The following is a 27,187-nucleotide window of genomic DNA, read 5'->3' on the forward strand; positions in this document are numbered from 1 at the left end:
AAAAGAAAAATGTGTTCTTCCCACTCTTTGCCATATATCCAGCCAGTTCCTTGCCTAGGAGGTAGTCTTTTTGTACAAATGCTGTATGCTACACGTACTTCTCTTTAACTTGCTTCCTTTCACTGAAAGGTTTACATTGGAGGTCATTTTTATCAGTTCACAATGCGCTCCCTTATTTCTTGTTTTAGGCCATGATTTGTTTAACTAGTCTAATATTGGTAAACAGGGTTTGTCTTAACTTTTGCTATAGAAGTGACACCATAGTGAGTATCCTTTATATCTACGGTTTCACATGACTCTAGAAAAAAACCTCATGGGATACATGCATGTATAATTTTCATAGATATGGTGAAGTTACCCTACATAAAGATTGTACCTATTTATTCTACCACCAGCAGGTATGATAAAGTCTGTTTTCCCTCCTTTTTCTCAGTACAATATACCAGTGTCAATATTTTTGACCTTGTATATTACAGCTTTATTTTGTATTTCTCTTATGAGAGAGGTTGAATATATATTTTTATGTTTAAAAGCCATTTGTGTTTTCTGTATGTATCTTTTGTCCATTTTTCTTTAGACTCTATTTATGTTCTGTTTATTTATAGGAGCTTTCATAGGTTAGAAATTGACTCTTCTTCTGGAATGTGAATTGCAAATACTTCTTTTCAGTTTATTTTTCTTATGACTTGCATTGTGGTGTTTTCTTTAAATGTAAAAAAATGTAGTCATATCAGTTTTCTTCCTTTGATGACTCCTGGGTTTGGGTTCATATTTTAGAAAAGGTTTCCACGCAGATTAAAAAATCAAGCTCCCATGTTTTCTTCTAATACCTAAAATATTGCATTGGATTTTTTGATCCGTCTGGAATTTGTTTTGAACAAGGTACAAATTATGGCTCCAATTGATTATTTTATTTTATTTATTTGTTTTTGGCTGCGTTGGGTCTTTGTTGCTGCGCGGGGGGCTTTCTCTACTTGCGGCGAGTGGGGGCTACTCTTCATTGCGTTGCGTGGGCTTCTCATTGTGGTGGCTTCTTTTGTTGTGGAGCATAGGTTCTAGATGCGCGGACTTCAGTAGTTGCAGCATGCGGCTCAGTAGTTGTGGCTTGCGGGCTCTAGAGCGCAGGCTCGATAGTTGTGGCGCACAGGCTTAGTTGCTCCATGGCATGTGCGATCTTCCCAGATCAGGGCTCAAACCCACGTCCCGTGCACTGGCAGGCGGATTCTTAACCACTGCGCCACCAGGGAAGCCCTCCAATTAATTTTTTTAAGATGTTTACTCAACTGTCATGTATCCCATTGCTATTTATTGCTATGTATACTTTGTGACTTTAAGTAGAATTACAGTATTTGTCTTTTTGTGACTGGCTTAGTTTGCTTAGCAGAATGTCCTCACGGTTCATTCATGTTGTAGCATGTGTCAGAATTCCCTTCCTTTTTAAGGCTGAATAATATCAGTCTGGGAGCAGATAAATTGAGAACCTGAACAAAATGGATGATTATCCAGGAAAATATAAACTACCAAAAACTACCTCCAGAAGAGGTAAAAAATCTAAGCTGTCACGTTACCATAGGAAAAATAAAGTTGTCAAAGGGTTGCCCATCTAAAGAGCAACTGGGGCCGTACTCTTACAAATAAGTTCTATTAATAAGAAAACATTTAAAGTATTTACTAGTAATTATTATTAATTTTAACTACTAATGCCTTTTAAGCAAATGCTAAAATATGCTTTTAAAAGATTTGATAAGGTTTAACATGCATTCATTATACAGTCTTGTTAAATTCTCATTATAAATATATAATAAGAGAAAATGATTAATATTTAGTAAGATTATATTTTATGAAGAATGCATATGGAATCTTATCAAATGCCTTTCAGCACCTCTGGATATATTTTTCATTAAGTATCATTAAAGGAACAGTCTGATTAAAGAATAATAAGAGGGCCTCCCTGGTGGCGCAGTGGTTGAGAGTCCGCCTGCCGATGCAGGGGATACGGGTTCGTGCCCCGGTCTGGGAGGATCCCATATGCCGCGGAGCGGCTGGGCCCGTGGGCCATGGCCGCTGAGCCTGCGCGTCCGGAGACTGCGCGTCCGGAGCCTGTGCTCCGCAACGGGGGAGGCCGCAGCAGTGAGAGGCCCGCATACCGCAAAAAAAAAAAAAAAAAAAAAAAAAAAAGAATAATAAGAAAGAATGTCTATTATTACCACTCACCACTCTTATTTAACATTGTACTGCAGAAATCAGCCAGTGCAATCAGAGAAAAGAATGATAGAAGTATATAAAGTGGCTGAAGAGGTAAAGTAATCATTACTTACAGATGATCTGACTGTTTACAGAGAAGCCCCAAGAGAATCAACTGGAAAGCTCTTTCAAACAAGTGATATGGCAGATTACAAAATTCATACTCAGAAATTCACAGCTTTCTTATGCATAAAAAATATGCCTTCTAATAACAACTAGTTTGAAGAAATAATGGTGAAAATTTCCCCATTTACAGTAGCAAGGACAAAAAAAATCGGGAAAAAAACTCAACAAGAAAAAACAGGGATTTAAAAAAAGGGAAAAAATGCCAAGTTCTTGAATAACAAAATGCAAAATCATAACAAATAAATCTCTCCCAAAATGACCAACATATATAATGAATCACAATAAAATTAACAATATCTTACTTTTCTAATTAGATCAAATGACTTAAAAATTAATATGGAATGTAAGACCTAAAACTATAAAACTCTTAAAACATATGCAAAAGTTGCATAACATTGTATGTGGCAATGATTTCTTGTATATGACACCAAACGTACTGACAACAAAAGAAAAAACAAGTGGGACATCATGAAAATTAAAAAATTTTGTGCATCAAATGACACTACCACAGAATAAAGAGCAGCCCACAGAAGGGGGGAATGTTTGCAAACAAAAATCTGTTAGGGATTAATATCTAAAATATGTAGAGAACTAAAACTCAATGACAATAAAACAATCCAATTTGAGAATGAGCAAAGGACTTGAATGGACATTACTCCAAAGAAGATATACAAATGGCCTATAAGCACATGAAAAGATGCTCAACATCACTAATCATTAGGGAAATGCAAAGCAGAACTACAATGAGATACCATCTCACACCCAACTGGCTACTGTCAAAAAAAAAAAAAACAGAAAACAATCAGTGTTAGTGAGGATATGGAGAAAATGGAACCCTTGCACACTGTTGGTGGGAATGTAAAATAGTATAGCTGCTGTGGAAAATAGTACAGCAGTTTCTCAAAAAATTAAAAATTAAAAACAGAATTATTATACAACCCAGCAATTCCACTTCTGGGTACATACCCCAAAGAATTGAAAGCAGGGTCTCAGAGATATTTGTACACCCATGTTCATAGCAGCATTATTCACAATAGCTAAAGCATGGAAGCAATCATGTCCATCAACAGATGAATGTATAAGCAAAATGTGGTGCATATATACATAAAATGGAATATTATTCAGCCTTAAAAAGGAAGGGAATTCTGACACATGCTACAACGTGAATGAACGGTGAGGACATTCTGCTAAGCAAAGTAATAAGCCAGTCATAAAAAGATAAATACTGTAATTCTACTTACATGAAGTACTCAGAGTAGGCAAAATCATAGAGTCAGAAAGTATACCGAATGGTGGTTGCCAGGGGCTGGGGGACAGGGGATGAAATGGGGGACTGCTGTTTAATGTGTATAGAGTTTCAGTTTTACAAGATGAAGAGTTATGGACATGAGTGCTGGTGGTTACACAACAATATGAACTACATACTAGAAGAGGGTTAAAGTGGTAAATTTTATGTTATGTGTATTTTATCCACAATAAAAAAATTTCTTTAATGGATAGAGAATAAAGTAGGGGATGAGCAAAAACAAAAACAAAAAACTTTACACGGAAAAATAAGCAAAACAGCTACACAAATTCTGGAAAATACAGAGTAAGGATTAGCCCCATCTAATTTTTTTTTTTTTTTCCTTTTTGCGGTATGCGGGCCTCTCACTGTTGTGGCCTCTCCCATTGCGGAGCACAGGCTCCGGATGCGCAGGCCCAGCGGCCATGGCTCACGGGCCCAGCCGCTCTGCGGCATATGGGATCCTTCCAGACTGGGGCACGAACCCGTATCCCCTGCATCGGCAGGCGGACTCTCAACCACTGTGCCACCAGGGAGGCCCAGCCCCATCTAATTATTAAAACCAGTTATAAAGTTACAATAATTAAAATGTTATACACTGTAAATGAAAAAGCGTATAGATGGATGGACCTGAAAAACAAGTGCAAGAACAGATTTAAATCTACAAAGAAATTTAGTATATATCAAAGTTGACACATCAAATTAGTTACGTATAAATGGTTTAGTTAGATTACTTAATAAATAGCAATGGGATACATGACAGTTGAGTAAGCATCTTAAAAAAAATTAATTGGAGCCATAATAAGTATATGGAATAGTATAATGAACCACCTTCATAACCTGTAACTCTGCTTATACAATCTAACATGTAGCTGAAACCTTTGTTCCTCAGTTTAAATGCTTTCCTTCTTTGACATGGGGAGGGGAAATTGGTGTCTGTAATTCCTGTGTGCTTCTTAATTTTTACTCTCTAAGCATTATGCATTTTTTGTATGGCTTAACTTACGTAAATGTAATCATGTTGTATATTTACCTTTTAACTTGTTATTACATTTGCAAGGCTCATCCTTGTTGTGGCATGTTACTCAATGAATTAATTTTCATTGCTATATAATTGTAGTGGATATTCCGGTACTCTGCCTAGACCTTCTCTTTGTAACCGAGTTACCGCATTCTCCACCTACGCAGGCTGGTGGCTCATAGCTGCATCCCTTACTGGGAATTGCCCTTGGCCAAGGTTATGCTCTCTCCCAGAGGTGTCCTATGAGAACTAACTGGGTCTACAGGCATGTAAGATCCAACCAAACTTGCCTCTGTTAGGGACAACTCTAAAGGGCATCCCTGCTCTAGGGCTCTATTAGCATCAGCTGAAGCCCCAGCTGCACCCTCCTTGGGCCAATTTCTCCCCATTCCCGTTTCTGCTTCCTTCACTTACTTACAGGTGTGTCTCCTAAGTGCATTTCCCAGGAAACTTCCTGCATGCTACTCATCGGGCATCCTGTCTCTTTTTCAAAGGAATGAATTTAAGACAAGTTGGTATTTTCTTTCAGATGTATAATGAATTGTGTAAGTAACCCTTTATTAAGTCATCTTTACGAGGCATACATACATTATATTATATACCTAATAATGGTACATACTGTTTGTCAGTACTATGTGTATTATGTTATATTTACTGTCTTTATATGTTCTCTTTGCTTTTTTTAAGCATCTCTTTTGGTATTTAGGAACATTTGTATCTTTATTCTAATAGTATTATTATGTAAGTAATTTTTATAGTGCCCTTATCTTCTTTCTTACTTAGCTTTTTTTTTTTTTTTTTTTTTTTTTTGCGGTACACGGGCCTGTCACCGCTGTGGCCTCTCCTGTTGTGGAGCACAAGCTCCAGACGCGCAGGCTCAGCGGCCATGGCTCACGGGCCCAGCCGCTCCGCGGCATGTGGGACCTTCCCGGACTGGGGCACGAACCTGTGTCCCCTGCATCGGCAGGCGGACTCTAAACCACTGTGCCACCAGGGAAGCCCTACTTAGCTTTTTTTTTTTTTTTTTTTTTTTTTTTTTTTTTTTTGCGGTATGTGGGCCTCTCACTGTTGTGGCCTCTCCCGTTGCGGAGCACAGGCTCCGGATGCGCAGGCCCAGCGGCCATGGCTCACGGGCCCAGCCGCTCCGCGGCATATGGGATCCTTCCAGACCGGGGCACGAACCCGTATCCCCTGCATCAGCAGGCGGACTCCCAACCACTTGCGCCACCAGGGAGGCGCCCTACTGAGCTTTTTACTATCAGTTTTAAATGGTATCATTTGACTCCCACCTATTAACTATATAACAGTCAGTGATCTTATTCTCCTTTCCTCCTTTTCTCTCCTCTCTCTTCCCAGTTCTTTTTATTAGTATTTTTTGGCCGTGCCACACACCTTGGGGGATCTCAGTTCCCCGACCAGGGTTTGAACTTGGGCCACAGAAGTGAAAGCCTGGAATCCTAACCACTAGGCCACTAGGGAACTCCCTGCTTCTGGTTTTTAGTTGCATTCTTTCTACTTGGTCAGAAAATATAATGTTTACACATTGTCCTTCACTCCACAACCTCAATCTTGTTTTAGTTTTACCTTTACAGTGAATATATAAAATGCTCACTGCCGGTCTTCTTGCAAAATTTACCCAGGCAGGGACTCCCCTGGTGGCACAGTGGTTAAGAATCCGCCTGCTGGGCTTCCCTGGTGGCGCAGTGGTTGAGAGTCCGCCTGCCAATACAGGGGACATGGGTTCATGTCCCGGTCCGGGAAGATCCCACGTGCTGCAGAGTGGCTGGGCCCGTGAGCCATGGCCACTGAGCCTGCGCGTCCGGAGCCTGTGTTCCGCAACGGGAGAGACCACAACAGTGAGAGGCCCACGTACCACAAAAAAAAAAAAAAAAAAAAAAGAATCCGCCTGCCAATGCAGGGGACACAGGTTTGAGCCCTGTTCCGGGAAGATCCCACATACGGAGCAACTAAGCCCGTGCACCATAACTACCGAGCCTGAGTTCTAGAGCCCGTGAGCCACAACTACTGAGCCCACGGGCCTAGAGCCTGTGCTCCACAACAAGAGAAGCCACCGCAGTGAGAAGCCTGCGCACCGCAACGAAGAGTAGCCCCTGCTCACTGCAACTAGAGAAAGCCCGTGCGCAGCAACAAAGACCCAATGCAGCCAAAAAAAAAAAAACAAAAACAAAAAAAATTACCCAGGTGTAAAATTTTGGTTGGATGAAGCTCATTCTCTAACAGATTCCTCAGAAGGGGCATACATCAATAGTATTCCCATTCAAACTATTTATTTCCAGTTTTATTGATGTAATCAACATATAAAGTTGTATGAGTGTAAGGTGCACAATATATTGATACAAGTTTGTATTGCAGATGATGGCCACAATAAGATTAGTCTATCAACTCACATAGTTAAAAAAATGTTTTTTCTTGCGATGAGGACTTTTAAGATGTACCCTCTTAGCAAGTTTCAGATATGCAATATAGTGTTGTTAACTGTAGTCACCATGCGGTACATTACATTCCCGGAACTTATTTGTCTTATAACTGCAAATTTGTACCTTTTGACCACCTTCACCCAGTTTCCCTCTTCCCACCGCCCTCTAGCAACCACCAGTCTGTTCTCTGTTTCTGTGAGTTCATTTTTTCAAGATTCCACATGTAAGTGAGATCATACAGCATTTGTCTTTCTCTGTTTGATTTATTTTGCTTAGGGTAATACTACATCAAGGTGCATTCATGTTACTGCAAATGGCAGGCTTGCTTTCTTTTTTGGGGCCAAATAATATTCCATTGTATATACACCACATTTATTTATCCATTCATCCATTAGTGGACCCATAGTTTGTTTCCATGTCTTGGTTATTGTAAATAATGCTGCAGTGACCATGGGGGTACAGATATCTCTTTGAGATGGTGATTTTGTTTCCTTTGGACATATACCCAGCAGTGGAATTGCTGAATCCTATGGTAGTTCTATTTTTAATTTTTTGAGGAACCTTCATGCTGTTTTCCATAGGGTCTGCACTAGTTTACATTCCCACCAACGGTATATGAGGGTTCCCTTTTCCCCACACCCTTGCCAACACTTAGATAATAGCCATTCTAACAGGTGTAAGGAGATATCTTTTTTTTTTTTTTTTTTTTTTTTTTTTTGCGGTACGCGGGCCTCTCACTGTTGTGACCTCTCCCGTTGCCGAGCACAGGCTCTGGACGCGCAGCCTCAGCGGCCCTGGTTCACGGGCCCAGCCGTTCCGTGGCATGTGGGATCTTCCTGGACCGGGGCACGAACCCGTGTCCCCTGCATCGGCAGGCGGACCCCCAACCACTGCGCCACCAGGGAAGCCCCTCAGCTTTTTCAAAAATGGGAAAACTAGAGTGTTTCGTATTACTTGTATGTGCTTAAAAGAAATCTGAGGCAGATACAGTAGAAACAAAGTACTTTGTCCATGCAGGTGTATAAATGGGGCAGGTGGGAAATAGGCAGATGGGGCAACAGCATCAGGAGAATAACATTTCGCTGTACACCTTTTTGTACTTTCTCGCTATCTTCTTTTAAAAAATTAATTAATTTTTAAACCAGTGTTAAATCAAATTAAAAATATGTTATGTGATAGCTCTAAGTGGATAGAGGTCTCATATAAATAAGACAAATGTTCTTTTTCTAAAAAAATATATATATATATTTATTTATTTGGCTGTGCTGGGTCTTACTGGCAGCATGTGGGATCTTTGTTGTCGCCTGCACGCTCTTTAGTTGCGGGATGTAGGCTCTTAGTTGTGGTGTGCGAGGTCTAGTTCCCTGACCAGGGATTGAAGCTGGGCCCCCTGCATTGGGAGCGCAGAGTCTTAACCGCTGGACCTCCAGGGAAGTCCCAAGACAAATGTTCTTACCCTCTGCCATTTTTCTAGAAGTCGCTTTTAATTAATTAATTAATTAAGTTTTAATTAATTTTTATTGGAGCAGAGTTGATTCACAGTGTTGTTAGTTTTTTTAAATTAACTTTTATTGAGGTATGCAGAAGTTGATTTTAGATCATTTTAAACTATATAATAGTTTATATTCTTCAACATTTATATACAATACAGACTTTCTTAAATGTTTTTAAAATCTTAAATTACTTAAAAATTAAAACTGCTTGGAACTCATCTTTTTATGATATCATGGAACATGTATGTAGTAACTTTATTGCAAATTTTGGTTGTATATGACCTTGTGCAAGTTATTTAAGCTGACTCAGTTTTCCCTCCTGTAAAATGGAGGTAATAACTATTCTGTAGGTTATTTTGGGTAATTATATAGTAAGTAGCTCTTGTGATGATGCTGGCTATAAAATTGTTTCATTTCCATTTGGATATAGATGAAGTATTTATATAAGAACAGTGCTGTTTTAAATGAGGATTAGAAACTGTGTTGTTTTCTTCACTGATTGCTTCCTTTATTTCTTTAGCTTTTTTAAAAATTAATTTTATTGGAGTATAGTTGCTTTACAATGTTGTGTCAGTTTTTACTGTACAGTAAAATGAATCAGTTATACATATACGTATGCCCAATCTTTTAGATTTCCTTCCCATTTAGGTCACTACAGAGCATTGAGTAGAGTTCCCTGTGCTGTACAGTAGGTTCTCATTACTTACCTATTTTATATAATCAGTTGCTTCCTTTTGATTGCCTCCATTTTTCTTTTCTTCTTGGACCCTTAGGTGAATTGAACATTTTACACTTGCATAGTTTTTTGTACAATACTTGGTCTGTAAATTATATTAATACCCAAATGCTGTTTTAAAAACTCATCTAGTCTGTTGTGATGTATCAAGTAGGGATAAATCTTAACATTTGTATTACTTATCTAGAGCTACATTTATCTGGAAACAAGACTTTGCTAAAGAGCATATGGACAACAGGTGATCTAATCCATGCATTATGCATAAATTGATTAATGGTTTAAAATTTGGCTTGTACCACTTGATAAAAGAACCTTTCTGTTAGGTTCTTGGCAGGATCTTGAAATGTGATTTTTTTCTAAATTTGGGTAATTTCTTCTGATGTTGCTTGTTTGGTCAGGGCAGAAATAAGTTTTCTCTCTTAACTTTTGTTTTCTGTAATTAAGAACAAATAATAAATGTTATGATCTATGAAAATGTTTTAAACAATAGTATTCCTTAGGTTTTATTGTGCAAGCTTGTATAAGACCATGTCATTAATGCGGTTTTGCCAGGGAATGAGGGAAGAATTTTTTTTTTTTTCCCTGCGGTGTCACATGGTTTGCGGGATCTTAGTTCCCCAACCAGGGATTGAACCCGGGCCACGGCAGTGAAAGTGCAGAGTCCTAACCACTGGACCACCAGGGAACTCCCGGGGGAAATTCTGTTTCAGTGAATTTACTTGGTAAAATATAATATGTCTAGTTTTCCTTAGTATTAAGCTGCCAGCTGTCAATTACTTTGTCAATGTACTCATCTGTAGCAGTGCCTAACCCATTTGCTCCCTGTACGCACATCCTTTCTACTGAGTATAATTGACTTGAAGCCTGAAAATCAAGATAAGCAAATTTACCGAGAATTTTATGTTAAATAAAATCAATCAAGTGAAGAAAGGCCTATGTACTTGAGTTACTGACAAGTGCATAGGTTTTATGAAAGCTAATTTGAGAGCTGGGGACTTTTTTTTGGCTTATTTCTGAGCTTTGAGTTTTGTTCTAATAGGATGAGGTGTTTGTTTGATAAATGAATTGTAGATGATGAATATACACTTACCTGGTATAGTCAAGAAGTGAGTGAATATTTCAGTTACCAAAGAATTACAGAATATTATAGGTGATATTACCATTTTTTAAAGAATTAGAATGCACGTAATTTGTACTTAATCTTTGGTGAATGTAATTTAGTATCTCTGGTTCAGATGTTCGGCTCTTAAAATCTTTCCAAGGCTTCCCACTAATTTAATTAAAAAGAAAAGAAAAAAGTAATGTCCCGCATGATTGGGCCTCCAACCTTATCTCTCAGTCTTTCCTCATCTTGCCCTTTGTTTTCAGGTACATAGATCTTCCTTCAGCTACTGGAACTTGCCATATGTTTTTCTTCCTCTGAGCATTCCCGTCATGTTTGCACCCTCTGGCTGTGAGGTCTCCCTCTCTCTTTGCCAGTGGTTTACTCTGTTTGTCTGTTGAGCTCAGCTCAAACTTCACTTCCTCAGAGGAATCTTCTTTAAAACCACCAGAGTTCCAGACCCTTATTGTACCTGCTTCCTTTGCATCTTTTTTTTTGCCTCTGTAGTAGCACTTATAGTAATTGTAATTACATACATAGTTAATTGGGAAACATTGTTGAATGCCTACCTTCAGAGTTAAACTGTAGGCTCCATGAAAGCAGGGACCGTCTCATTGTTTCTCGAAGTATCTTTAATGCTCAGCCTACTGTTTGACAAGCATCAGGCAGTCAATCAGTATTTACTGAATAAGTGAACCAATGAGTAGTGCTCAGACAACGTTATTCGTAATTTCCCTGCACATATGTAGAAGACTCTGTTAAAAGTTGTTACTGATTGCTTGTAGTATTTAACCAGTTTTTATCATTGTGTAGCGTCCTGGGTGAAAGCTTATGTAAACCTGAACACATTTTTTTTCAATTAAAAAAGGTGAACAATGAACATAAAAGCAATTATCTTTTTCTTTTTAAGTGTAAGATGTTGATGGTTTCTTAGAAGGGCAGCTTGTAAATTTTAACTCTTGGGACTTCCCTGGTGGTCCAGTGGGTAAGACTCTGCGCTCCCAATGCAGGGGGCTTGGCTTCAGTCCCTGGTCAGGGAATTAGATCCCGCATGCATGCCACAATAAAGAGTTCTCATGTTGTAACTAAGAAGTCCGCATGCCTCAACTAAGAGTGTGTGCCGCAACTAAGAAGACTGCATGGCACAACTAAGAAGTCCACATGCTGCAATTAAAGACCCAGGTGCCACAACGAAGATCCCGTGTGCTGCAACTAAGACCCGGGGCAGCCAAAAAAAAAAGAAAAGTTAACTTTTGCCTACTGTTCTTTTCACCTTAAACATCAGTGAAATTAAATATACCCTATTATAAAATTTTTCCCATTTTGAAATTAATGAACACAGATATAATGCTGGCTCCAAAGCACTTTTTTTTTTTTTTTTTTTTTTTTTTGCGGTATGCGGGCCTCTCACTGCTGTGGCCTCCCCCGTCGCGGAGCACAGGCTCCGGACGCGCAGGCTCCGGACGCGCAGGCTCAGCGGCCATGGCCCACGGGCCCAGCCGCTCCGCGGCATATGGGATCCTCCCAGACCGGGGCACGAACCCGTATCCCCTGCATCGGCAGGCGGACTCTCAACCACTTGCGCCACCAGGGAGGCCCCAAAGCACTTTTTGTTCATGACAGGAAAGTGACACGCAACATTCTGCTATGTAGCTTAGTGGCATTTCGGATGTGTGAATGTTTTCAATGTTTATATGTTTTCTCATTTTCTGCTACCAAGTCATATTAAATGAGATTATCATATATTATTAAAGCATGAAAATAAATAAAATATTGAGTACATAATTTAATGAATATTTCTTAAAAAGCAAACAAAAAAACAAATATTTCTTGAGTTCCAACCATGTGCCAGACACTGGGTATATAATATGTGAACAAAATGGATAGGGTTGGGAATTCCCTGGAGGTCCAGTGGTTAGGACTCTGCTTTCACTCCGAGGACCTGGGTTCTATCCCAGGTCAGGGAGCTAAGATCCCGCAAGGCATTCGATGCAGCCAAAAAACAAACAAACAAAATAGATAGGGTCCCTGCCCTCATGGGATTTACTCTTCAGTTGTAGAGATGGGCCACAATCTGATAATCACACAAATAAATAATGACAACTAGATGTGTACTATGAAAGGAGAAGGTAGGAGAGCATTAACTGGAGACTCCTGAACTAGTCTGGGTAGTGGGAGAAGGACAGTTTTCCCTGAGAAAGTGACATTTGAGAAGAGATCTGAAGGAAGGAGCGTTAACTGCTGGGGAAAGTTCCAGGCAGAGAGAACAGCATGTGCAGAGGCCCTGAGGCAGGAGAGCCTGTCTTTGAAGAACGGACGGGAAGGCCAGTGGACCTAGATGAGAGAAGGATATGGGAAAGTGGTTCAACACAGAGCTGGCAAGGTGGTCAGACAGCAGATCAAACGTTGAGGATTGAGTCACTAAAATGTGATTACTGTCACCAGTGTAGAAATGTAGGAAATCTAAATGTCCATCAGTTGGGGACTAGTGACATAAGTTATGGTGTAACAATGTAAAGGAATACTATATAGCTGTAAAAAAAATGAGGAAGTTTACTACCTACCTAGAAAAATAAATGTAAATTTAATACTGAAATTTAAATAAAGAAAGAACCTTTAAAAAGGGGAAAAACCTGACCCAATGATATATGATTTGTGCTATATGAAAATAATTCTTTTGGTATAATAAGTTATCCTTTTATATATGGATTTATTGTAATAGTAATTATGTATTTTGTTTTATTTTGAGGATATATTTATTGTATCTCAAGGCAAATATATTTTACAAATTAGCATAGTAGTTAAGAACATGTCTGGTGGTCTAAGATCCTGGCTTCATATTCTGGCATTGCCATTTACACAGTTGATTAACTGGGCAAATTACTTCAACTCTCTAAAGCTCAGTTTTGTCATTTGTAAGATGCGAACAGTAATAACATTTACCTGATAGAGTTGTGATATGAATTGAATGAGATTATATAGGTGAAGCACTTAGATGTGCTCATCACCTAAGAAAAAGTTATATACTGTCACTTTTTATGAAAATATCTTCTAATTAATACCATTTATCAAAAGTTAGAGTGCAGAAAGAGAATACTGAAGAAAGTTATATCAGAAATTTATGGTAGTTGCCTTTCAGAGGTGGGATTATGGCTGCTATTTGTTATCTGTTTTATTGTTGTGTATATTTTCCAAACTTTGAAACGTGAGCATGTATTTAAAATTACTATTGCCTTCCATTGAAATATGCTGGCTTTGATGAAATTTAATTTTTAGTAACATCTTTTTCAGCAGTGTGAGAAAGTCTACAAACTCCGATTCAAGTGATGTTAGTTCTGTAAATGTATTCATAATTATTTTTGCTTTCTTCCTTATATTTTGATTAATGTTGTACCAATTTAAAAGGCTTTGTGCCCACAGCTGCTAAGTTGTGATTGGAAAGGAAAGGGGCTTGCATTTTGAGACCATCTGTGGGAGTTGAATTGTCTGAGTCTGACAAGAGATCATGGCAGATGGTGAGGTCACTAAGATTGACTTTTTGAGCTTGACATAATGTGTTCATGAAGCTGGAAGAAGAAATCTGACTTATTTTTTTAACCAACAGCAGAGCATGGTGACAGGAAGAAGAGTACAATTGTTGAGTCTGGATGAAACATAAGGCATCAGTGCACATGACTGGTTTATCTTTGAGAATCACCAGTACTGCCAAAGATGGCAGTTTCTTGAAACATTCAGTGCTGCATTTATTTACTTTCTAGGCCCTTGATTTAAGTCATATACTACAAATGATTTTAGATTGAAGATAGTGTTAATTTCTTCTTGTTTGCATGAGTAACAGTGTCACTCAACAGCCTGGCCCTTAGGAAATATAATCCCATACTGAACACTGAGAATAATAAGGAAGCAGATGCATGGAAACAAGGAGCACTGGCCATTACAACCATACTCTGGAAATGAAGAAATGGGGAGGGGGGAAAACGGCATTTACTAGCTGAATCTAGTAGCCCAGCCCAATGATGGTCTGCTTATATTTCATTCGCTAGAATTATGTCATGGTCAACCCATCTGAGGGGGAGACAGAATGTAGTAGTTTCAGTTGGGCATATTACTACCTTAAACTTCTTCTAAGGAGGAGGAGGAAAATGATATTGGGTAGGCAACAGGATCTGCCTTAGGTAGATACAGCAGGTTTCTAAAATTTAGCAAGTACTTTGGGTAGAAAAGAGTTTATCTTGTTGTTGTTATAACTATATTTCAATAGGTCATAAGACCATCTAAAAATATTTAAACTGATTTTTTTTGGCTGTTTGGAGTGTTCAGTGGTTTATGTATTTATAAATTGGAGGACATTTGTTACACTGGCTTGGGTGATCTGTTGCTTTTCACTTTGACACAATGTATCTAACTTACTCCTAATGAAACAGCACAACTCAGATGGGACTTGAGTCCCAGACTGGGACTTGAACCCACAAGTCGGGACTCAAACCCAGCCAAAACCCAGACTGGGACTCTAACCCACGGGCTGGGACTCAAACCCGGCCAAAATCCAGATTGGGACTTGAACCCACGTGTTGGGACTCAGACCCGGCCAAAGTCCAGATTGGGAATTGAACCCACGAGTCAGGACTCAAACCCAGCCAAAACCCAGATTGGGACTTGAACCCACTGTCTTTTAATTGAGATCACACATCTGGTCTCAGGATGTAATGAAGCTCAGGTTCTTTATGTCTCGTCACAGAAAGAATTTAGTGAGAGGCAAAGTGATAGGTAAGAAGTGGATTTATTTAGAGAGGTACACATTCCATAAACAGAATGTGGTCCATCTGAAAAGGTGAGAATGGCCCTGGGGGAAACACACTCCACGGACAGAGTGTGGGCCATCTCAGAAGGCAAGAGGCCCCAAAATATGGAGTGGTTAGTTTTTATGGGCTGAGTAATTTCATAGGCTAACGAGTGGGAGGATTATTCCAACTCTCTTGGAGAAGGGACGGAGATTTCCAGGAATTGGGCCACCACTGTCCACTTCTTGGCCTTTAAAGGTTGGCCTCGGAACTGTCATGGTGCCTGTGGGTGTGTCACTTAGCATATGCTAATGTATTACAGTGGGCATGTAGTGAGGCTCAAGGTCTCCTGGAAGTCTAATCTTCTGCCCTCTTGGATCTAATTGGTTCTGACCTGTTTTATGTCGTAACCTCAAGGTCTATGTCATTCTTTCAAAGGTTGTGCCCTGCCCCCTTCCCTCCTTTTTCACTAATATAACCCTGAAAAACTCTGTATACCTATTTTTCAAATGAGGACACTGAAGCTCAAAGAGGTTAAGTCACTTGTTCAAGGTCACACAGCTATTAAGTGTCAGAGCTCAGACTGAGTCTAAGTTAAAAAAAAAAAAATCATGGTCTTTTCACTCTGCTACACTGCTGCTTATTATATGTCTACTTCAAGCAGGACATTTAGAACCAGTTGTTATTTTGATTTTTTCCGATTTCATTAATTCTTTTTTAAAAAATTTATTTATTTATGGCTGTGTTGGGTCTTCATTGCTGTGCACAGGCTTTCTCTAGTTGTGGTGAGCGGGGGCTACTCTTTGCGGTGCGCGGGCTTCTCATTGCAGTGGCTTCTCTTGTTGTGGAGCACAGCTCTAGGCACGTGGGCTTCAGTAGTTGTGGCACGTGGGCTCAGTAGTTGTGGTGAGTGGGCTCTGGAGCGCAGGCTCAGTAGTTGTGGTGCACAGGCTTAGTTGCTCCGCGGCATGTGGGATCTTCCCGGACCAGGAATCGAACCCGTGTCCCCTGCATTGGCAGGCAGGTTCTTAACCACTGCACCATCAGGGAAGCCCCCTATTTCATTAATTCTTACTCTTTTGTTTCTTTTCTTCTTTCTTTGAGTTCCCACTGATCTTTTTTTTTTTTTTTTTTTTGCGGTATGCGGGCCTCTCACTGTCGTGGCCTCCCCCGTTGCGGAGCACAGGCTCCGGACGCGCAGGCTCCGGACGCGCAGGCTCAGCGGCCATGGCTCACGGGCCCAGCCGCTCCGCGGCATATGGGATCCTCCCAGACCGGGGCACGAACCCGTATCCCCTGCATCGGCAGGCGGACTCTCAACCACTTGCGCCACCAGGGAGGCCCCCCACTGATCTTTTTAAAAAGCTTTTAAGTTGATTACTTAATGAATGAAGAGAAATGTAAATTTACTTCTAAGTACTATTTCAGCTGCACTTTACTGTTTTTCATTGTCATTCAGTTCTAAACATTTTAAATTTCCTTCTCTAATTCATGGATTGTTTGAGCAATGCTATAGTTTTATTTTCTAAATATACAACTTTAGAAAAAAATGACTCCTAATTTAATTTCACTGTGGTCAGAGACCATAATCTGTATAATATTGTCTCTGAAATTTGTTGCTACTCCGTTGGTGATTTTGTATGTGGACAAATTTTGTAAGTCTGTGCTTAAAGAGATGTTTCATATCTGTTAGCTACAGAGTTTTATGTAGCTATATTAAATCAAACTTGCTTAAAATATTAATCTTCAAAATGCAATACTTACATTTTAGCCTTAAATTCCTTAGTTTGAATATGTCAGGTAGTTTGGTGAATGGGATGTCAGGAACTTGTGCTTTATTATTTACGTCATATTTGTAACACTGAAGAGGATATAACAAATAACTGATAAATGTGAAGCAGTTCCAGTGTAGGAACTTGATTTTCATATTAGGTCATGACAGACGTGAACAAATCTGCAGCTACAGTGGGAAAGCAAAAATCACAGTCGTAGTTCAGGTCTTGCTTGGGTTTTTAAATATATGTTTTCTTTATCATTGAAAAATTACATTGCTTTACTGAAAAGTAAAAACATCTCCCCACCCAACCCCCAACAGTTTCACTTGTAGATTCAAATTCTAGCATAGAAGGCGGACATATGGAGCCTCCATTTCTTTAAGCCTCTATTATTTATGGCCTTTTTGAAGTGAAATTTTATTTTATCCTTCCCCTTGAATGTCTTATAAAAGTTTTAATTTTGAAATAATTTTAAAATAAAAGTTGCAGAAATAGGGCAGAGACCTCCTGAGTACCCTTCACCCAGATTCACCAATTGTCAACATTTTGCCATATATGCTTTATCACTCCCACTTTCTTCATATATAGAGATTATATATGTTTTTCATCATTTGAAAGTAAGTAGCTCCTATCATACCCTTTCACTACTAAATATTTTGGTATATTTTTTCTAAGAATGAGGACATTTACTTAAAAAAAGAGCACAATCCTCTGATCAAAAGCAAGAAATGAAACAATACAGTTATCTAGCCTGTGGACCATGTTTTGATTTCTCCAATTGCCCTTGGTCTTCATAGCAATTATTTTTTGTGGTTCAGAATCCAGTCCGGGATCACACATTAAATTTAATTTTCATATGACTTTAGTCTTTTAAAATCTGGACTGTTTCTTTAAGCCTCCTTTGTCTTTCATGATACTAATATTTTTTTAAGAGCTCAGGCCATTATTTCATAGAATGTCTCTCAATTTGAATTTCTCAGTTGCTGCCTCATGATTAGATTTAGATTATACATTTTGGGAAATACCTCAGAAGTGATACTGTATCCATTGCAGTGCACTTGAGGAGATGCATGATGTTGGTTTGTCTCGTTGTTGGTTGTCATTTGGTAGCTTTGATCACCTTGCATGAAGTGGTATGTGCCAGGTTTCTGCACTGTAAAATTTGAATTAAGAGGTATTTTGTAGGGAAATATTTCAAGACTATGTAAATATCCTTTTGCTCACCAACTTTCATCTACTAGTTTTAGCATCTTTGGTGATTCTGGCCCAATCCATTAATATCATAGTGTTTACAAATTGGTAGTTTTCTAACTGCTTCATTTCTTTATACATATTAGTTGGCATTGTATTGCAAAGAAGAGCTTTCCCTTCCTCCTCGTTATTTGTTTCTATCAGTATGGACTCCTGGATTATTATTTAATGGGTTTAGAATCTGTTACAGTCTGTTGCTATCAGTATATATTTAGGTGCTTAATTGCCCCTTTAAGCTGGCTTACGTTGTCGACCCTTTAAGCTGGCTCCTGTATACTTCTGATATGTCTCCATCATTTTTCGAGCCCATACTTACTTTAGGTACAATACAATGTTCTAGGTTTATCTTATACATTACCTGCCCAGTGCTGGAATTGGCTGTTTCTCCAAGAAGCCCTGGTGTTGCTTTCAATGGATTATCTAAAACAGCATGGTATAATATTTCAAAGCCCAGTCTTTGTCACTTCTTAGCTGAGTTGGTTTGGTCAAATTATTTAACATCTCTAAATCTCAATTTTTATCTGGAAAATGACAGTTAGAATGGTACATATCTCACAGTGTTGTTGTGAGGGTTAATTTAGAAAATTTAAAGAACAATGCATGCCTCATAGTAAATATGACATAAATGTTGCTTATTATTATTATTACATTATTATTCCCTTTTTTCCTTTTAACAGGATGTTCTTTTAAAGAATATTGAAGACGAAGTTTTTTGTTTTGTTTTTTTGTTTGTTTTTTAATGGCTTTACAGAATTTTAAATTGAATACAATTTGACATGACGGCAAAAAATGTAAGTATTTGTAAATTTTTAAATGTAAGTATTTAAAAAATGAGTTGTACTTTTTCGTATGCATATTTTCTTTGCCATTCTGATTAATGAAATTCAGTTTACCGGCATTAGTTTATCACTGTTTTTGTTCCTGCAAAGAATGAGATAGTAAACTTTAACACTGTTGAATATTGTGCTGTCATGACCATTGCAAATTGCTGCCAGGTTGCTCCATCTCAACAGCTGCAAAATTGCGATCTCCAGAAAGTTTCCCACTCCCCCACCCCTCCTGTTTTGTGTGCTGTGATAAATTTGTTTTGGTGCTTGCTGGAGACTTACTTGGCATTATTGAGAAAAATCACTGTTTTCTTTGGCTCACATTTTTTCTTTTGGATTTACTCTTGGAAATGTGTACAGTCAGATGTTGTTCAGAAGAAGCTTGCTGTCCTCCATGAGATGATTTCTGAGGGAACATGAGACTTAGTTTTTTTGGAGAAGTTATTTCTGTTTTTCTTTTGCTTAAGGCTCTCATTTCTGAATCTACTTCCTTTCAAGTTACATTCTTATTATCACCCTGTATCAATGGATTTATTTCCAGTCATGGTGAAGGATTATGCCAGAAAAGAAATACTACAACATATAGGGAAATAATTTATTATAATTACTGTTTCCAGATTATGTTGGAATATTTGATTACAGGTAACAGAAACCAGCTTGGGCTACCTTAAACAAAAAGGGAATTTATTATAAAGATACCGGATGTCTCAGGGAATTCAAGAGGAGGAATTTAGTGGGTCCTCAGAAAGATCTGGGTCCAGAAACTTGAAATCTACCAGGAATCGAAGCAGTATTTGGTTTCCATTTGTCATCTCTATTTGTTTCTGTGCATTGGCTTCATTACTCTGTGTCTCTCTGCAAATCATCTTCCTCAGTTCTCAGTCAGCATCTTGATCTACTTGTTACAGTACCAGCCTATTCAGAGAGAGAGAGAGAGAGAGAGGGAGAGGGAGAGGGGTGAAGGAAATGGGGGCAGGCAGCCTGACAAATCCTGTCTGCCTGTGTCAGCTCTAATTTCAGACTCCTTGGGAAGGACCTCTGGCATTACTCCAGCCTGATATCTGCTAGTAGTTTGGATAATTGTGACCAGAGGCAAGTGTTACATTGTATAAAAAGATCTTGTGAGCCAGACAGTTCCAGATACTACCCATTATACATTTAAAGAAGAGCATCAAAAACAAACAAACAAACAAAAAACAGCCCCAAACCAAAAAAACACCCTGATTACTTATCTCTATTTTCCCATTATTGACCTTGCTTTTAACACACATGGGTAGCTATAAGCAGATATAAACTTTGGTTCATTATCATCTAATTAATTTTTTAGCATAAATTATCAGGAGTAGTGTGCCTTAAAAAATTTTTTTTCATTGGGGTACATTTGTTTTACAGTGTTGTGTTAGTTTCTGCTGTACAGTGAAGTGGTGTTGAGTTCCCTGTGCTATACAGCGGGTTCTCATTAGTTATCTGTTTTATACATATTAGTGTATATATGTCAATCCCAATCTTCCAGTTCCAGCTTTCCCCCCTTGGTGTCCATACGTTTGTTCTCTACATCTGTGTCTCTATTTCTGCCTTGCAAACTGGTCCATCTGTACCATTTTTCTAGATTCCACATATATGGGTTAATATATAATATTTGTTTTTCGCTTTCTGTCTTACTCTGTATGACAGTCTCTAGGTCCATCCACGTCTCTACAACTGACCCAATTTCATTTCGTTCATGTGGTATATGTACCACATCTTCTTTATCCATTAAGAGTAGTCTGTTTTAACCTATGGCTCTTGTATATATTCGTTTAAGTGCTGTCTGGGGAAAAGAAGAAGCAAAGTTTTAGTCTGTGTATTGGGAATTTTCTTCCAGGATATTTCCTGGATTTTCTCTCCTCTAGAAAAAAGAGAATGTAAAAGTTATCCTGAGCAACAAGATGGTTAACATTCAACTAGCGAGTATATTTTGGCTTAAAAATGTACCTTAAATCTTCCTAGCCATATGTACAGTTTGCTATGTTAAAAGTTGTTTCCCTAAAGTAACAAAGCATTTGAACCAGTGGTAACTATTCTCCCATTATTTCGTTTGTATATTTGGAAGTAATCAAAGAGTATGCAAACAGTTTCTCTTTCTGCTACAGCAACGTAGGGGGAAAGGGCTACGTCATGAGCTGACCTTCTTCTGATTCCCTGGAGTTGGGAACATGGAGAGGTCAGGCCTCAGACTGGGCTGAAGCATGTGGGAAAGAATTGAAATAGGCTAAACATCTAATCAAGTTCACTAGCCATTCTGCAATAGATAAGAACATTTTTGTGACTTTTAATATATTTTGTTGAGGTACTTACTGGAAGGCTCATACCAGTTTACAATGCCATGAACAACTCATTCTCATTGCCCCCCTCCCCATCTCTCTCCAACAAATAGATGTGTCTGACGTTGTTCCGGGCTCCTACCTTCTTGGGGTTTATAGTGTAGTGAGAGAAGATGGTAAATATATAATGTCAGGTAACGATAACTGTTACGAAGAAAAATAAAACAGGGTAAGAGGAGAGAAAGTGACAGCGATGAGGGAGATCTCTTTCAACGAGGTGTTCAGAAGAGTCCTCTTTAAGGAAATGATGTTTAGACAGAAGAATGCTCTTCAGTCTCAGTGCAAGAAGAAGGAGCCAGCCATGTGAATATCTGGGGAAAGAGCATTCCAGGTAGAGGCAGGAGAAAGTGAGGTTGTTCAAAGAGCAGCAAAGGACCAGTTGATAAGACGGAACAGAGTAATTAAGCCGGGGAGAGTGGGAGGATCCAGGTCATGGGGAGCCTCAAACACTGGGGTGAGCAGCGTGTGTTTTAAATGTCAGTGGGGAGCTGTTGGAGGTTTTGAGGATGGTTTCATGTCCTGAGTTAGCATTTTCAAAAGCTTGTTCTGGCTGCTGAGTGAATAGACTGAAGAGGGGCAGAGTAGAAGTGGGGAACTCATTTGGTACTTGTCCCAGTAGTTCAGACATCAGAGTATGGTGACTTGAGCTGGGGTCGTGATATCAGAGATGGAGAAAAGTGGTTGAATCTAGGATGTATTTGAAGGGACAGCCACCAGGACTTATTGAGTAATTAGGATATGGGGACAGGGAAGAAGTTAAAGATTTCTCAGCATTCGGCTTGTGTAACTGGGTAAGTGCCTTTGCGGTTTAATGAGAAGAGGAACCCCTGGGCAAGTACAGGATTTTGTGGCAAACTCAAAAATTGTTTTGAATATATTAAAGTCGAGGGACATGAAAACATCCAGGTGGAGATATTGACCAGGCAGTTAATATAATGATTAATAATGACTCTGGAGCTCAGGGGAAAGCTTGGGGCTGGATATAAAAATTTTGGAGTCATTTCATATTAGATTGATTATTTTAAAGCAGTATGATTCCATGAGATTATATAGTTCATGCGTGGCTAGAGAATACGTAAGGACCAAGGTCTGAACGCAGGGAATCTCCAACAGTTGGGGAGGAGGAGAGGCAGCAAAGGACACTGAAGGAATGGACAAGGAAGGAAAGAACGTTACCCTGATGATGTGGACGCCAAGTGAAGACAGTGTTTCAGGAAGGGGGGGGTGATAATTGTGTCACAGGCCGCTGAAAAGTGACTCTTACATATAGAAGAGATTTCCCAGGTTTTATGGAAGCCTTTTTTTTTTTTTTGCAGTACATGGGCCTCTCACTGTTGTGGCCTCTCCCGTTGCGGAGCACAGGCTCCGGACGCGCAGGCTCAGCGGCCATGGCTCACGGGCCCAGCCGCTCCGCGGCATGTGAGATCTTCCCGGACCGGGGCTCGAACCCGTGTCCCTTGCATCGGCAGGCGGACTCTCCACCACTGTGCCACCAGGGAAGCCCTATGGAAGCATTATTAAACATATGTTCAAATAGTTGCATCTTCAGTTTCTGTTTCTCATTTTGCATTTCTCTTATGAGAACAGTTTTTTGTGAAATGTTAGTTTTGCCTCAGCCATGCCATCCTAGGTCTCTTATGGTTGCAGGTGTTAGAAAACCCTATTCAGAATCACTTAAGGCAAAACGTGGAATGTGTTGATTGGCATGACTGAAAAGTCTGGAGTACTCTGGCTTCAAATACAACCGGGTTCAGGGAAATAAAATGATGGGCGTCAGGGCTCTGCCCCCCTTTTTCCAACTCTTGGCTCTATATGGTGGCATAATAGCCTACATTGGCTTCATAATGCTTATCTCAGAGGAAGAGAGGGAACTTTTCTTTTTTAGCATTTATATTTCAAATTCCATGGAGGAGCTTTGGTTGACTCTGCTTGGCCCACACGCTTAGACAAGTAGAGAAGGAAGTAGGGTACCATAATGGGTTTGCTGCTTCACTGTGTGTCACGCATGGGTCCACTCCTATTGTCATAGCACATTTGAGGCTCTAAGATGAACAGCCCTACCAGAACTGCATGGAATGTGGGATGTTTCATTTTGCAAAAGGAAGTTCTGCAGAGCTGGCATATATTCATTGTATCTGGGATAAAATTGTTATCAGGTAGTATCTAGTATCCAGTGATACTCTTCTAGACCAAAAATGGAGATGTGTTCTCACTTAAGTTCACTTAGTATGCAATAAAGAATTTGAAAGATAATTTGAGGTGTAATTTTTTGCCTTGTCAAAGAATCTTTTAACAATATGTAAGCCATAATACTCATTACAGAAAAAACAGAAAGTACAGATAAAGAAAAGAAACTAGCCTAGAGATTATCAGCAAAATTCTGCCTAAGAACACATCTGGTATATACATATATACCAAAATCTATGTATATATTTTTTTTAATAAAAATGAGGCCAGACTGTTTTGTAACCTACTATTTAGCTTAGTCTCTATGATGGAAACCTTTTCTTGTCTTGATAACTCTATAACGTTTTAAATGGCTCTTTTATGTTATCTATTCTATGGGCATTACACTAGTTTCCTACTATTAGCCGCTATTTCCATTTTTTCTCTTTTTTTAACTTTTTGTTTATTTTTGTTTACTCATTGGATTATTTCCATGAAACAAAAGTCTTATGAAATTACTGGCCCAAAGAGTATGTACTTTTTGGACTCTTGATTCATATTGCTAAATTGCATTTCAGAAAGATTACACCAATTTACGTATTCACCAGTGGTGTATGAGAGTGCCATTTCCCTTTATTTTCTTTCTCATCTTGGTCAATCTAATCAGCAAAAAAATGGTATGTAATTTACTACATTTCTCTAATTGCTAGTTAGGTCACATTGGTATTCTCTGTGTTTATCAGTCATTTGTCTCTCTCTTATGAATTGTCTAGGTCAGTGTTGAAGTAGTAAAGCCATTGCCCTTTGAATTAACGACCCAAACTTGAATATTGCTTTGCCATTAACAAACATGTTCACATAATTATTTAATTTGGTCTAAAGAGCTGTCTGAGTTTGTTGTACACATGTGTATGGTCATCCTCATTTTGCAGTGACTGTTCCAAGAACCCCTTGCTTGTGAATGAATGGTAGAGCTGAACTTTGACCACAGACCATCTCGCTTTGAATCTTTCAGTTATATCAATCTGAAATGTTAAAGATCAGTGAAATTATAATGCTGTTATTGGGGAATATCGTTTGACTTAACATTTGGGCTTTGGATATTTTTTATTCAGTAGACATTTAGTGACTGCTTACAGTATGCAACACGGTGTTTGAATACCCTGATAGAAAACTTTTCTCAGGATCTTATTAGATGAAAAATTTTACATAAAATTAGTTTACTTTTTTCTCTTGATCTGAGAAACATTATATAGAAAGATCCTTTTTAAATAGACAGAATAAAGAAAGAATAGCTAATATTTTTAAATGCCTTTCCTACCCAACTTTTTCTACTTGCAAATCTACTTTTTCTTTGAATCTTTAAGCTATGCAGTGTTTATGAAAGCAGAAATTAATACATTTTTGAAGTTTTAATTAAATAAATTTCAGTAGTATTTATTTAAGCTCTGAATACAAACACCTCCCCTCCATCCTTGAGACCAAAATTACACACACTATTGATTTACAATTGACTTTTATCTTTTTGGGGTATAACCTGTTGTTCACTAAGGTGCAGGTGTACAGCTGCTTAAAACGTTTCCAAATGCGTTTGCTACTTCACTTAGAAGTAGCAAACGTTGAACAGTAACAGCAGGTGTTTAAATGTAACAGTAATCCAGTAACTGAACTCTCGGCTGTGAGTATGTGGTTTTGGTTGAGGTTTTTGCCGTTATCTTTGTATAATAACAAAAAGGTATAAACTGATACTTTTGAAGTTATTGTAACACATCTATTAAATAATCACATTGTATTAAGCATGGAATATATTAAAGGCTGTCTTTGCCTTCTTTGCTTTCTGTTTACAGCAGGGCACCAACAGAAATTTCGCCTTTCCCTTTTTTTGTAGTAGAAGAGCTTAAAAAGGAGAGGCATGTTAGTGACGCCACAGTAAACTCTCGGCATTTACAAATTGAACGCTTAATGTTAGTATTTGTGAGCAACCCTGGAAATCCATGCGGTGGTATTTTGTTGGAAATTGTGTTGCAAAAGGTTTACTTTACTTCTAATAGAATACTTACGAGAAGCTAGACAGGATTAAGGATCTGCACCATTATCTACATAGAATTAAGAGGCTATGTTTTAGATGCCTCTGTCTTCAGCTGCTTCCATAAAAATTTAATATTAGATGCCAGACATAGGTTTGCATCAGAATTACTTTCCTATGATGTGAGCCATATGTAGAAATATTTCTGGTAGCATCTCTTGAAAAAAAGAAATAGCTATTAGTAGAACATCTGAATTCCCAAATAATGAAATAATTAGTTCTTATATTATGAAATTATAAAGTATCAAATAAGTGGTTTTGAAGAATATACAGTGTTAAAGCAGTGGATAGTTTAAAAACATAAAGCAAGTACACAGATATAAACTTAGAGAGCTCTGTGTGCCTAAAAATCCTTTCAGTGTGTTAGTACTTTGAGAGGATGTTTGGGGTACCAAATTAGCATGGATGTTTCAAGGTTACAAATCTACAAGGATTAAAACAATAATACAGTAGTAATAGTAGAACCATTTATTGAATACTTGCTTTGTGACAAGTTTTTAAAAATAGAGGGTTTTTTCCTGCTGGCTCTATCTATAATGAAATTTTAAAACTCCGCTTGATGATACTACCATATTCAGCTTATGATTCCAAGTAGTCCAGTAGACATCACATTAAAAGAAATATATTGTCTAAAGGAGAATTTATAAACACACTTGCTTTAGGTAGTCCCTCAAGTATCTTACAAACAGTAATGAACATTAAAATGGATTGAGCACTTTGTGCCAAGCCCTGTGCTTTACATGAATTCTTTTTCTTAATCTTTCTAACAACCTGAATTGGTAAGCACCTTCAGCGGCCTCTAATTTATGGACGAGGAGACCGAGGTATAGAGAGCTTGTGTGACTTGACCACAGCCATACACATAGTGGGCTTGATGAACTGCAGGATGAACCCAAGGCCGGTGGACCTCATGTCTGCGTTGTGGTATTAATGGTCTTTATTTGGTCCATTACATGTCATAATGTTTAAAAGCATTATATGCAGTGATTGTGAACAGTAAAAATTAAGGGCAGCAATGAGGGTGGAATTTTGGTATATCTTTTGGCAACTTCATGGTTGCCAGATTACTTGCTTTCAAAAAAACCGTCAGTAAAATCTATAGATCTCACATCTGCTCATAAGTAACATTACTTCATTAATTTTTATCTTGATCTGGACAGTGCATTATTTTTCCCATTTCAAGCAAAATGACAATGTTTTAATCCAGCTCCTATAGTTGATATCATTAACTCATCTTTATGTGACAATGTATAATATTTGATATGGACCTCTGGTGGAAGGTTAATAATAATAGCTTATTAAGTGATCACATATTGTTTAAGATCCTATGTATAATTTTTTAAACTATTTTATTCAGGTTGGTTTGACTTCTACAAATGCAGAATTAAGAGGATTTATAGATCAGAATCTCAGTCCAACAAAAGGTAAGGACAGTTGAATAAACATTTTCTGCATTGAGCTAGTTTTATTGCATTTGTTTTATAAAATAAGCA

The 27,187-nt window shown here is 38.5% G+C and overlaps 1 protein-coding gene across 3 annotated transcripts in view; it reads left to right on the forward strand.

The window, feature by feature from the left end:
* TFDP2 (transcription factor Dp-2) overlaps nucleotides 1-27,187 on the forward strand; it is a 175,004-nt gene that overhangs the window by 25,966 nt on the left and 121,851 nt on the right. For all 3 annotated transcript variants that reach the window (XM_060099580.1, XM_060099581.1, XM_060099582.1), the window contains exons 2-3: nucleotides 18,930-19,043; nucleotides 27,052-27,118. In XM_060099580.1, coding sequence (XP_059955563.1) covers nucleotides 19,029-19,043; nucleotides 27,052-27,118 — 82 coding nt within the window. In that variant the 5' untranslated portion in view covers nucleotides 18,930-19,028. The remainder of the gene's footprint in view (nucleotides 1-18,929; nucleotides 19,044-27,051; nucleotides 27,119-27,187) is intronic.

The sequence above is a fragment of the Mesoplodon densirostris genome, chromosome 5 (genome assembly GCF_025265405.1).
Source record: "Mesoplodon densirostris isolate mMesDen1 chromosome 5, mMesDen1 primary haplotype, whole genome shotgun sequence".
Classification (NCBI taxonomy): domain Eukaryota; kingdom Metazoa; phylum Chordata; class Mammalia; order Artiodactyla; family Ziphiidae; genus Mesoplodon; species Mesoplodon densirostris.